The sequence below is a fragment of the Schistocerca cancellata genome, chromosome 5, assembly GCF_023864275.1.
Source record: "Schistocerca cancellata isolate TAMUIC-IGC-003103 chromosome 5, iqSchCanc2.1, whole genome shotgun sequence".
NCBI lineage: Eukaryota > Metazoa > Arthropoda > Insecta > Orthoptera > Acrididae > Schistocerca > Schistocerca cancellata.
The window spans coordinates 322060741-322072978 of record NC_064630.1 but is presented as its reverse complement, the minus strand read 5'-3'; the positions used below and the strand labels follow the sequence as shown (position 1 = coordinate 322072978).

Below are 12238 nucleotides of genomic sequence, written 5' to 3'. Positions count from 1 at the left end.
TGCAAAAATCTTAAAACACAGAACTAAAAAAAAAAACGATGTATTGTATTCAATGATGGTCTCCTACTAGCTCCACCTGCCGGGTGAAATATATCATCGTGTACATCTTAAATTCACACACACTTTTGTCTCAATGCTTTACTGAAATTCAGATGATCACTATTTATACAATGAATATTGCACATTTGAAAATCCTCTCATCTCAGGGTCATTTATAACCACAATTTATGTTTGACAATATATTTTCAATAAATTAAAAATGTAACAATTTTACAGCAATGTTTTATTAAAAACTGCAAGCAAATGCATAAGAAATATCTAAAAAGTGAGACACTGATTATTCCATACAATTAATGTTTAAAAATTATAAAGCAAATGCTTCACTGTCTAATATTGCTCTCCTGCATATTCATTATTGAAAGGTCTGCCATTCGCTTCTCCTTGCTCTGCTTCTTGGTAACCCTCATTAGGTTCAAATTTGACAGCATTTTCTTCATAATTAGCTTCATCATAATTTGTTGCTGAATAATCAGGATAATCTGAAAATAAAAAATGATGCGATACAGAAAACACTGCAAATTCATTTCTGGAAAACCCTGTATAATTTTTGGATCTTTGTATAAAATGATCTCACCATCTGGAGGCTCCAATTTGATTCTGACTTCCTTCTCTTCTGACCGCCTACGTTCCTTCTCCCTGGAAACATGCAACAACACACATTTGTAAACTGCCTTTATCATCATAATCAATCACAAAAATGTATGTAGGAATTTCTTACACAACTACTTTCAAACAAAACTGTCTCAGACTGAATCCAGAATAGCTTACATCAAGCACACTAATGTCAGTACAACTGAAATGCATCTCAAAATATTGCTCTGTAACACTGATAACAAAAACAACTTGATTGAGTTGTCAGATATTCTGTTTATTTTTTTACACACAGGTGGAATGAACAGATCACATCCAGTTAACAACTTTACACAATCAGTGTGCTCAGACGCTACACATCTTAGCAGACTTCACTTTGATAATTTGAAACAGGTGTAACAATATTATTAAAAGGAAAGTGCTGAGTCACAGATAGGCACAATGAAAAGACTGTCACAAATAAGCTTCTGGCCAGCAAGGCCTTCGTCAAAAATAGACGACACACACATGCACACGCAACACACACACGACTGCAGTCTCTGGCAACTGAAGCCACACTGTGAGCAGCAGAACTAGTGAGGGTAGGGGTGGGGGACAGTGAAGTGCTGCTGTGGAGCACGAGGTGGAGAGAGGCTAGGGCAGTCTGGAGGTTAGACAAGGGCAGGAGGAGGTGGGTAGTGGAAAAGGAGAGAAGTAAAAAGGCTGGGTGCAAGGTCCAAAATTGGAGGCTGATAAGTCACAAACTACAGTGAAACCCCACTTTTACACTTTTCTAGGGACTTCAAAAAATGGTGTAAACAGTGGGAAAATGGTGTAAACAGTGGGAAAATGGTGTAAACAGTGGGAAAATGGTGTAAACAGTGGGAAAATGGAAAATTTGGGAAGCTGTAAAAGTTACATATATTGTAACATATATATATTGTTTTCTAAAAGACTACTTCATTTATGTATGCCAGTGCTGCATGTACTTGTATAAAGGACATTTGTTTTGCAATCTCAAGAGATGCAATTGATCTCAGCCAGCCATAGGATGCAAACAATACAGATTGTTAAGCATACACACAAAGCACAGGCCATTGTTTTTGGCAATAAACTTGTTTGTATACATCTATTTTAGTAATAATGTTGATTTATGTAATTAACTGCAATAAAAATACTGCATGGAATAAACGAATGTCTTGGGTGTAGTTTCTTTTACTGAATAAAATACATAAATGGCTTGCAGAGCCAGCTAGGTACCGAACGATTCATCTTTAATTACACAAAATTTGCTGAAACTTTGCACCTGACATATACGTTTCTAGTTGGTAGCGTAACAAGCTAAGGATGAGAAGAACAAGGCATTACACTTGGTGTGCGAAACAATTGTAGTGCACCAATAGCATCCAGTCATGATGTTGAAGCTCCCGCTTTGTCTGCTTTGTTGTGCATGAACTTATGCCACAAGAAGTTGTTCGACTGTGTAGTGACAATCCTTTGCAGCACGGTGTGATGCTAATCAGCCAAGCATTGGAGTTACTATAGAGTGCCAAGTTTTTATATATAGGGAGAAGAATATGTAGAAGTATTCAGAGACAACCATCAACTGTTGCCGACCAAGTAGTGGAACACAAATTAAAAACTCTTGTAATCATTACAATAACAGTAGTAATGAAGGGGGAGTTATTGCAGAAGTTTGAAAATGCAGATGTGTGAGACGTAACTATTCAAAGGCCTCTAGATGAGATTATGTTTACAAACTCCTGGAAAGAAGAAAAAGCAGCCTCCCCATCATGGAGTTGATATTCTTTCCAGAGTGAAACAATTTGCAGGCATATTTATGTTTACTTTGGCAGGAGAGAGTATCCTACTGCAGCAAAGTTACTAGTGTTATCAAGAGACAGTGATCTTCTCAGGAGTGGGGAGAGTCACTAAAAATTGTGCTGAAAAGTATGGGTTTCCTTCACAAAATGCTAGGTGGATGCAAAGACCTGTTAGAAAAAGCACATTGTTATGGCTCTAAGTATATTCTTTCACAAAATTGTAGGCAAAAATATTTACTTCATTATATGGCTAGATGAAATGTGAGTTAATGTCAGGGAAGCTGTCAGTAAATGCTGGACACATGACGCATAAAGCAACAGAAGCAGCACCAGCCAACGGGAAGAGGAGCTAAGTTAACTATGGTCTGTGCAGCCTCTTACAGTAGTTTTGTTCTGGATGCACTTTTACTTTTTATTTATAGAGTGGTTCAGGAACCTTTTAAAACAGTTTTCTGTCTCAACAACAATTGTGATGGATAATGCTCTGTATCGCACAGTGATACTGAACAAAGTCCCAACCACAAGTGACCACAAAGAAGTTGTGGTACAGTGGTTAAAGGCATGAAATGTTACTGTGGATATGAGCATGCTGAAGTTTGTTATATGTGCTTGTTAAAGAAAATAGGACTACAACACCCACATACAAAGAAGAAACCACTAAGAAGCATCACCATATTGTAATACAGCTACCATGATATCACTACCATTTCAGCCCACTGTGGTAGTAGGGAGTGATATGAAGATGTACATAATGAACAGTAAGTACTTCGTAAGAACAGAGATGGAAAGACTATAGTATGAAGCTCTGGTAACTGAATACAGACTCGTGGAGGAAAAAGGTCAAGCTTGTTAGAAAACAAGCAAGCAGCACAGGCAATGAAAGGTATCGTCAGTGACCAGGAACAGCTAATTACTTGTCTTGGTGATAAAGACAGTTTTTGTGCTCATTCCACCAACAGTGGCAGTGGGGAGCTAGATGGAATTGCAACATTGTTGCTGTAAATTGGTGAGTGACAAGCTACTACCATGTTATTTATTGCATCATTGTCATTATAAACCCTAGAGCGCGAAGTTACAATCTGTTGTTTATTTTCTAAACTGTGTATTGCATACTTTCCAAGATATTGGTCATCATCAAATGCTTATTTCCTGTATTTCTTTGCTGTTTATTTGCTGTCATTGTGGTAGCTACTCAAAAACAAATGCTTACACAAATGTTACTGCTCAACAGCTTAAATTTATGAGAGGGAATGGAAATCCATGTTATCTGCTATGTGCACAGAGGCGGCTGCTGCTGCGACACTGCTAGTACAGTATATCCAACGTAACTTGACAATGTGAACTGTCAAGCGCAATGTTTCACCAGTGCAGGTATACTAGTGGTAAAAGCAGAGTACTCATGATCACAAAACTAGTAAATCTTTATCATATTACAAATAGTACAATCATCTGCCATGTGTTACAGAGGTATGTCAACTGAATCAATTCTAACATATCAAACTACAGGACAAAGGCAACATAAGCAAAGGGGGAGGTTTACTGTTTTATAAAAATTTTGGTGGTTTTCAAGGTTTTGCTACAAATAGCAGTATATTTGAAAATCAAAACAACGAAAATCATGATTGTCACAGGTGATAAAAACTTTGCAAAATTCTACAATGATGTTAATAAGTAAATTATTTGTACAAATCTGGTTTTTGAAGTTAAATGTCTGACAAAACTCTTCTCTAAGGGTTGCCTTGTGCATTTCTGTCCAAGAACTTGTTTGATACTGCTCTCCACACTAATCTGTCATGTGTACCTTTAACTACTGCAATCTATTGTCATTTAAATCTGCTTACTGTATTCAATCCCTGGTCTCTGTACAAGTTTTGTACTTTACCAGTTCTGTCCATTGCCAAAGTAACTATTCCTTGATGCAAGAGTACACATTGTATCAAAATAACCCCACAGATGTCAGTCACCATGTATGTATGTATAAATGGGGGTGTTTTCCTAAATCTGATAAACTATCCAATACTCAAGCCTACTTTAAATGTACTTTATGCCTGTCACGACGACACCTCGATGTGGTGATTACCAATAGCTCCTTTATATTGTTACCTACGAGCTTCATTTGATGCTGGTCTACCTTAAAGCCGTTGCACATAATTGCTTTCATATTCAGAAAATGTGTACTGCTTACCTTTCTGGTCGTTCTCCACGATCTCTCTCTCTCTTATCCCTCTTCCTATCACGATCACGATCACGTTCTCGGTCCCTTGAACGTGACCGTCTTCTCTTGCGGTCACGATCCCTGTCCCTATCTCTGTCTCGAGGTCTCTCGTCCCTCGATCGTTCATCTCTGTCAATTTCTTCAATATCTGGATCTTTCTCCTTCACTCTATCACGACTTCGTCTACGTTTCCGGTCACGTGAACGGCTGAAAAACCAAATAACCAATAAACAAACCACTCTTTATGTATACAATTTCCATTTTTTCAGATAGCAAGTATTACCTTCGGGATTTCCTTCTCTTATCTCGATCCAACCTCTCCCTCTCCCTACTACGAGACCTCCTCCTCTCTCTTTCAATTCTATCTCTATCGCGATCTCTGTCAATATTACCTCTTGCAGATTCTCTCTCTCTTTCAAGCCTGTACCTTTCTCTTTCCCTTTCATTGTCTTCTCGTCCTGAATGTTTAATGTTAACATCAGGTCCACCTCGGCGAGTTCCACCTAAGCCACCACCTAAAATAAAAGTTTTAGAACATTTTTACATAACAAACTTACTTTTACTCACAATGCTAACTCAGTCAAATACACACCATCAACAACAATAAGCCATAAATAGTTGAGATGGCATGCACTGAGTTGTCTGATAAACACCGTGTAACTGCATTTACATTTTACCATACCACAACTGATATGTATAATTTAATGGTCTTACCATAAATTTTAGTACTTGTGATTAAATGAAAGGCTCTCCATAATGGCTGCTTTTACTAAAAAAAAGAATGAAAATTCTTATGGTCACTACTAATTTTGTAACAATGCACCTGAGTGGCTTCACTGGTGTTTTATGAAACTGTTTATAATTTATGGTCAAGATACTACACATCTCTACTGCATTTTTCACCCAGTTTTTTGTAGATTAAAAAGTAAGCTGTGGTAACTTCTTTGCTGAACTGTGGTTAAGGCAAGTAGGTTCATATACCTGTTCAGGGAAAAGACTGCTACCGATGACAAAATAATATGCAAAAAAGTAGGTTTGAATATAATTTGAGAATGAAGTTACTTTGTTTATAATAATCTCAAACTTAAGTTTAAAACAGTGGTTCCAAAGTAAAACCTGATTCTTATTTAATCATCTATGAAAAAGTCTACTGAACAACTTGAATAATTTATTTTAAGGTATGTCAAATTTAAGCAAAATATAATTTTGATGATACAAAATTGTGATTTTTGCTTTTTTTCCTCCAACCAAAATCAAGATATTCAGTTAACACATTGGAGACAAATCCCAAGCACAGATGGGGGTCACAACATTGTGTTGAAGAGATTTTGCCCAAGTGTAAGTTGGGCCACAATTTTCTGCACGAGCCACTTATCGCCCAAAACCTGGATTCATTTCATACAACAATAATGTACAGACATCTCATGACCTGCCCCTTTACTAGTGCTGTGTCCTATTAATTTCTATTATTATTTTGTAAGAAATATTAGTGAATGTAATAGCTGCTGTCACAAACAGCTTAGCCAATATGATCACATAGACGTAATTTTGTCTATCTATTCTTTAGGTTTCAAAGTTTGCCATAATTCTGCAACAAATGTATCATGTTTGTTGAGTGAGCAAGAAATTTTGAAAGCTCAAGAGGAAGAAATTGCTCAATAACTCACCTTGCACTTTCTGGGGAGGATATTATACTTTCTGTCAAAATTATCTATGGACATAATAAAGTAAATGTGAAGAATAAATCTTTAAGCTTGGCATTTTTTGTACATATTACTCCAGAAGATAAATCAATTACATACATGCCAGTAAATGGGCGGTTTTGTAGGATGAATATTCTTCTAAGTAACTGCTCTCCAAAGTGTTAATGAGCAATTTCAAGGAGCGTCAGTCAAATTACACATATAGCAATTCTACAAAGTATTATAGGAGTGCTCCAAATGGTCACCAGGCAGGCACTAAACAGTACTGTATTTTCCATTGTGATGAAATCTCTTAGGTCAGTAATTCAAGCATGTAACTAATCTATATGGGAACTCACCTAATCGTCTGGGTAGCCAGCCTTTTACGGTTCGGGCTCTTTCAACATCCACCAGCACTCTTCTTCCATCTATCTTCTTACCGTCAGCATGTTTATATGCAGCTGTAAAGTTATTTTCACCATGAAACAAAAATTTGGTAACAAGTTCCAGTACAGTCCCATACTGACATCAGTGTTACATAACATGGGAGAAAGGTTACGTACTATATTAGTCTAAATGTTCAATACATATTTATTGATCACTGTCCTTTAGGGGAGGTTACTTGTGAAGAAAAATTTCATCAGTATAAGACTGTACTATTAAGAAACAAGAGACAAATGCACACAAAGATTAGGCTAACTTTTCTTACCTGATTATGGGATTGTAAATAATGTAAATTATGTTTTGTGTAGAAAATATTACTTTTTCTTTTAGATGAATGATTATCCAGGAAAAGAAATATTCTGTCTTGTGTGAAATTCTGGATACATATGTATGGGCTATTTGGAGCCAACTGTTGTAAGTGTCAAAGATGCATTTACCCACCCACTGATAAATGAATGTAAACTAGGTCATAAATATTTATGTTTAATAATTTTGGAATACCCACCCATTTCAGTCCTCTGATGGCGAGCTTTGATTCAACACACTTTAATACTTTACATCTGAAGTCTTGCATATTCGGAAGTTAAACTGTAGTAAAGACAAAAAAGAACTGAATGCATTTACATGCAATGAGTTTAATTTTACAGATAGTTTTACTAAGTACCTTGAAAATTAAAAGAACGGTTCATACCTACCACACATTACTTACGCAACGTGAAAATTTCGAATCTTTATGCTTGTATAGGAAGTTTCTCAAGAGAAAGATGGAACATGTGATGAAATCTTCATCCTTTCAGGTTCCCATTATTACCTGGTGCGCTATTTACTTACGTTAACCCGCGCATTTATAAAATTAAACCCCTCAAATAACACTTAAGTAATATTCCTGAGCTAGTGTACTGAAAATGTATTTTACAACATATCTCTACATACAAAGCTGAAGTGTTGGGTGTTATCAGGATAAACCTTGAATAGCCATTTCTAGTGTCATCTGGATTAGTTTGAAAAAGATTTAGTAATGAGATGCCTGAAAGGCATTTTTATCATATACAATGGAAAAACATGCAGCTACTGTTACCTGTAACAGTTTCAGGTAACGAGCAATTAATAATAATTTTATGCTCTTAGTGTCAAGTTTGTTTTGCTTCAATACACTACGTTAAAAATGAGGCCAACTGTGCAGACACATAAGATGGCTCATTTTATTCAACCAATGTGCAATGATGACGAGTTGCATGACAATATAAATGAGAAGTAGGAGAGTTCTGTGTAGCATGACATGGCTGACGAGTTCCACTAAATAATTTTAAATCTTGAGCTTTTTATTAAAAGAACACAAGGCACAGAGTTATATGCACTGTTGTCAAATTACACTACATCTTCAAATAATGTAAACTCCAGGTTGGAATATCAACATTATTAGTAAAAGGATAGATTGCTACTCACCACAGAATGACATGTTGAGTTGCAGACAAGCACAATGAAAGGACTGTTACACATTTGACTTTCAGCCAAAGAAAAGAAAAAACACATTCATACAAGCAAGCACAACTTACGTACACGTGACTGCCATCTCAGGTGGTTTGGTCTGGTCTGAAATGCCAGAGGTGGCAGTCTGGAGTGTGTTGCGTGCTTGCTTGTATGAATGTGCACGTGTGCAAGCTGTGTGCATGTGCGTGCGTGAGTGTGTGGGCACGCATGCACACCCATGTGTGCTGCTTCTGAAGAAGGCTTTGGCCAAAATCTAAATGTGCGTCTTTTGATTGTGCCTGTCTGTACCTCAATGTGTTATTTAATGGTGAGTAACGATTATCCTTTTCCTAATACTGAAAATATTGCATCTTTTTTGAAGTTCTACTATGGTTCAGTAATAGAAAACAAAAGAAAGAAACTACACATTGAAAGGTAACTACTATTGGGGAGAGGTGAGATCAGTTTAACAAAAACATAGAAGGGCTCATTTCATTCAATTGCTGTAAAGTAATGGGACTTGTTGATAATTGACCATAGGAAAATATGTAACAGCAGTTTGTACCTAATGCATTTCTTGCGTACTGTGTAACATCCAAAATTACTAAAATAAAGCAAGTTGTTATTGTGTTTATATCCCATACTAAATTATCCTGTGATGGGGTAAGAAATCATACTAAGAAAAATGAACGGAAATTTAAATGCGATAGCACTTTTCTCTGTGTTTATAGTGCCTGCAATGATCCTGATGCTACAGGGCTTCTGTGTCCACCAAAGTGAAAAATGATTATTTTGAAATGTCCATGTAACACTGCAAGATTATGTTCAGTCTGACTAAACTACAACATACAGTTTAAAACAAGCTAGTACTACACACTATGTTGGGCCCTACACAGTCTGAGTGGTAAACTTATTGGTTGTTTCAATCAAAGACAATATCAGTGGCAGATATTTCAAATAAAGACTTAGTTGAAAGAATGGTTGAACCTAATGAGAGATCTTTTTCGATTCCTATCAACCTCCATTAGTCTTGAATTTTTATGGAATATACAATGATTCAAACAGTCCGAAGATATGAAACACAAATGCAGTGTGAGAAATCTGCTAACATAATCGCATGATATTACAAGCAATTTGAAGAAACAATCAAATGCAAAATACTGGTTCCGGGAAACTTGCCAAGCACATATGACATGACATTTGAACACTATGCAAGATTAACTAATTTAAATCTGAAACTAAATGCTTTTTTTTGTGCTGAACGGCTTTCCATTTTGGAACATTTAATAATAACAATTTGACATTCCATTAGGAATATATATATATAGAAACAAATCACAAAACAAAAAGAATTAGCACAATCCTCCATTCTCCAGTAGGAAAGTAGAGAAACTCGCCAGACTAGATTCATTATTCATTTCTACTTCAGGCATATAGACTACTTACGCATTGGTTCTGAAGGTGTACAAACAAAGTACTTGCTTCTGGATATTCTTTTCTATTAGCTGTTTGTATGGACTCTTGCCCATTTTGTCAGCCAACCTCTACCTCCATACTCACCACAAAATTTACAAATGGAATTTTTCTGTATCATTTAGTTTTTCTTCAGGTATCTTTCATTTTACACCTTTTACTATGTCTACTGCAATTTGGGCCATGTTTTGTTACCTTGTTCACTGCTTTTTATTTTTTCCTCTGTTAGCGACAATTCCATTAACCAGTCTGGTGGTAGCCTCACACTTCAGCATGTAAAGGCTCTAATACTTTAGTAGAAACAACTCTCCGTGTACCTATTAACATACCAGTCAGTCCTCCCCCTTGTCCCTCAATCCTGGTCGATTCCTCCATCTGGAGGACTTAAATATATAGATTTATTTTTATTTTCTTGGTTGCACAGTTTTCTCTCAATGCCTGTGAGATTGAGTATTTTTTAGTTCTCATGCACAAGCAACAGTGTGATTCACCAATGGGGATAACATTTCACAGAACTTGCTGTATAGACTATTTTGTTACATAATGGTGGATATGTTTAACACAGAAAATTAAGATGCTAAACTGAGGATCTAACACTGAAATCACCCACCTGAATGTTTAATCAATTCAGTTAAATAATGCTCCTGTGAATTTTTGCCATACTCTACAGGGTAAGAAGTCACTAGTACAATCATTCTATTCAATCTTTCACTTATGTTCACTGGAGATTTACAAGTATACATTACATACTGACAGAAAAATCTCAACACTGTACTATATTAAGCAAGAATTACTGATGCTGCCCATCAAATACTGTTTATTAAGAAAACTGGAGATCCCTAAATGAATAACTGTTCTTAAATCATCAATAAAGTATATCAAAATTCCCCCCCCCCCTCCACCATGTTGTGTGTTTCAAAGAAAACTAAAAAACTTTCAAACTCAGCTGTAACATTCCTGCTTAGGGAAACATATAGAATACAAATCTGTTATGTTATAAAACTGGAATTTTAGTTGTCTAAACTGAGAGATACTTTTAAGATTCCTAAATTTGGCAAAATCTAGTTTTTGCCAGCAGCCCAATATTTACACCTTATAACTTTAGTAATTACTGCAATTAACAGCAATTGTTAGTTAGGATTTTCTCTTTTTTCTCCGGTCACACAAAAACCCAAAAATTGTACACTCATAAAACTTTGAATGAAAGTTCAGGCAGCAATTTACTTTACTTACTACCTTTACAACTGTTAAGTAGTTATGTAAGTTCTTGATTTGTATTAAGATACATGGTGGTGACAGTTCCTTCCAGCAGTACATCCCATACAACTATGCAGTGTGACAAAAAATTTCAAGAAAACATCCATCACAATACTATGATAAACTGTACCCAGTGTATTAATGGGTGATCATTAACAGCAGCAAATCTTGTGAAACTCTGAAACATCAGTATACTGAAATCAATTTATGACCATTTCTTCCTAATTAGCTTTACCATTACTGACCATTTCCAATAGTTTCTCTGAATAAGAGAACTGCAGGACCAAGACCTTCAAGTAAGAAAATTCTGGGTATAAATTTAATATGCATTCACAAATCTGGCATTTTTGCCCAGCATATTTTTTCTTCATTGTTTTCACTCACCTGAACAATTTATATTTCACTAAAGCAAATCTAGAGTTTTTAAGCAATGGGAATATTCTATCCACAATTTCTCTAGGTCAAGAGAATACAAATGCCAAGTTACTATTCCTATAAAATTATGTGAAAATAACAAAATGGATTAAAAACCTTTGGAATAATTCATCACAATAAAACCATAGTGTGATGAAGATGATAAAAGGTTAAGAGGGAAGCTCCTTTTTTTTTCTTCCAAGACATAACAATAACTTCTTTACACCTCCTTTGTATGTTGGGTCTTACCACACATACAAACCTATTTTAGCCAGCAATGTTTGGATTTTGCACACAAATGGGGGGCACTAGTTGCCAGCTGCCCGCCATGCTGTATCAAGAACAAGATAAAAAGTGGTATTAATATATCTTTAAGGTCTTCAGCTGGCGTAACACAAAATATGAAATAACTGATTCCCTCTCCTAAAAAGAGCATATTTATATGCTCACAAATTACAGAATATGGACATGGATAAAGAGGAAATATGGGGATTCAACATATATTTACATGAGGGTTGTAACATTTAACCTCTATGTACCTGCAGCTTAATATGAGTCAGCCCCCAGTCTCCTACATGTTAGGTACAGTTTAAGCAATGAAGAAAGTCTCAACAAGGTATGCAAATACCATAAAAATATAAATCAAACTTCTGCAGCACACTGCAAGAATTAATGACACCTCAACACTGAACACTGAGTTTATATTTTAAATCTTTAAGTCATATATTATCACTTTCTTACTCACAATGCATATCTCGCTCATGTTCATACTCTATGAAGGCATATCCTCTTGGCTTCCCATTCACTTTATTGTGTACAACCACAATCTG

General features: G+C 35.9%; 1 protein-coding gene across 1 annotated transcript in view; it reads right to left on the bottom strand.

Annotated features, from left to right (window-relative positions):
* Nucleotides 1–260: 260 nt before the first annotated feature.
* The window catches only part of LOC126189033 (U1 small nuclear ribonucleoprotein 70 kDa), a 46230-nt gene continuing 34252 nt past the window's right edge, over nucleotides 261–12238 (bottom strand). The window contains exons 5-10 of the mRNA XM_049930863.1: nucleotides 12154–12235; nucleotides 6710–6811; nucleotides 4952–5183; nucleotides 4639–4875; nucleotides 635–696; nucleotides 261–539 (exon numbers count right to left, since the gene is read on the bottom strand). Coding sequence (XP_049786820.1) covers nucleotides 388–539; nucleotides 635–696; nucleotides 4639–4875; nucleotides 4952–5183; nucleotides 6710–6811; nucleotides 12154–12235 — 867 coding nt within the window. The 3' untranslated portion in view covers nucleotides 261–387. The remainder of the gene's footprint in view (nucleotides 540–634; nucleotides 697–4638; nucleotides 4876–4951; nucleotides 5184–6709; nucleotides 6812–12153; nucleotides 12236–12238) is intronic.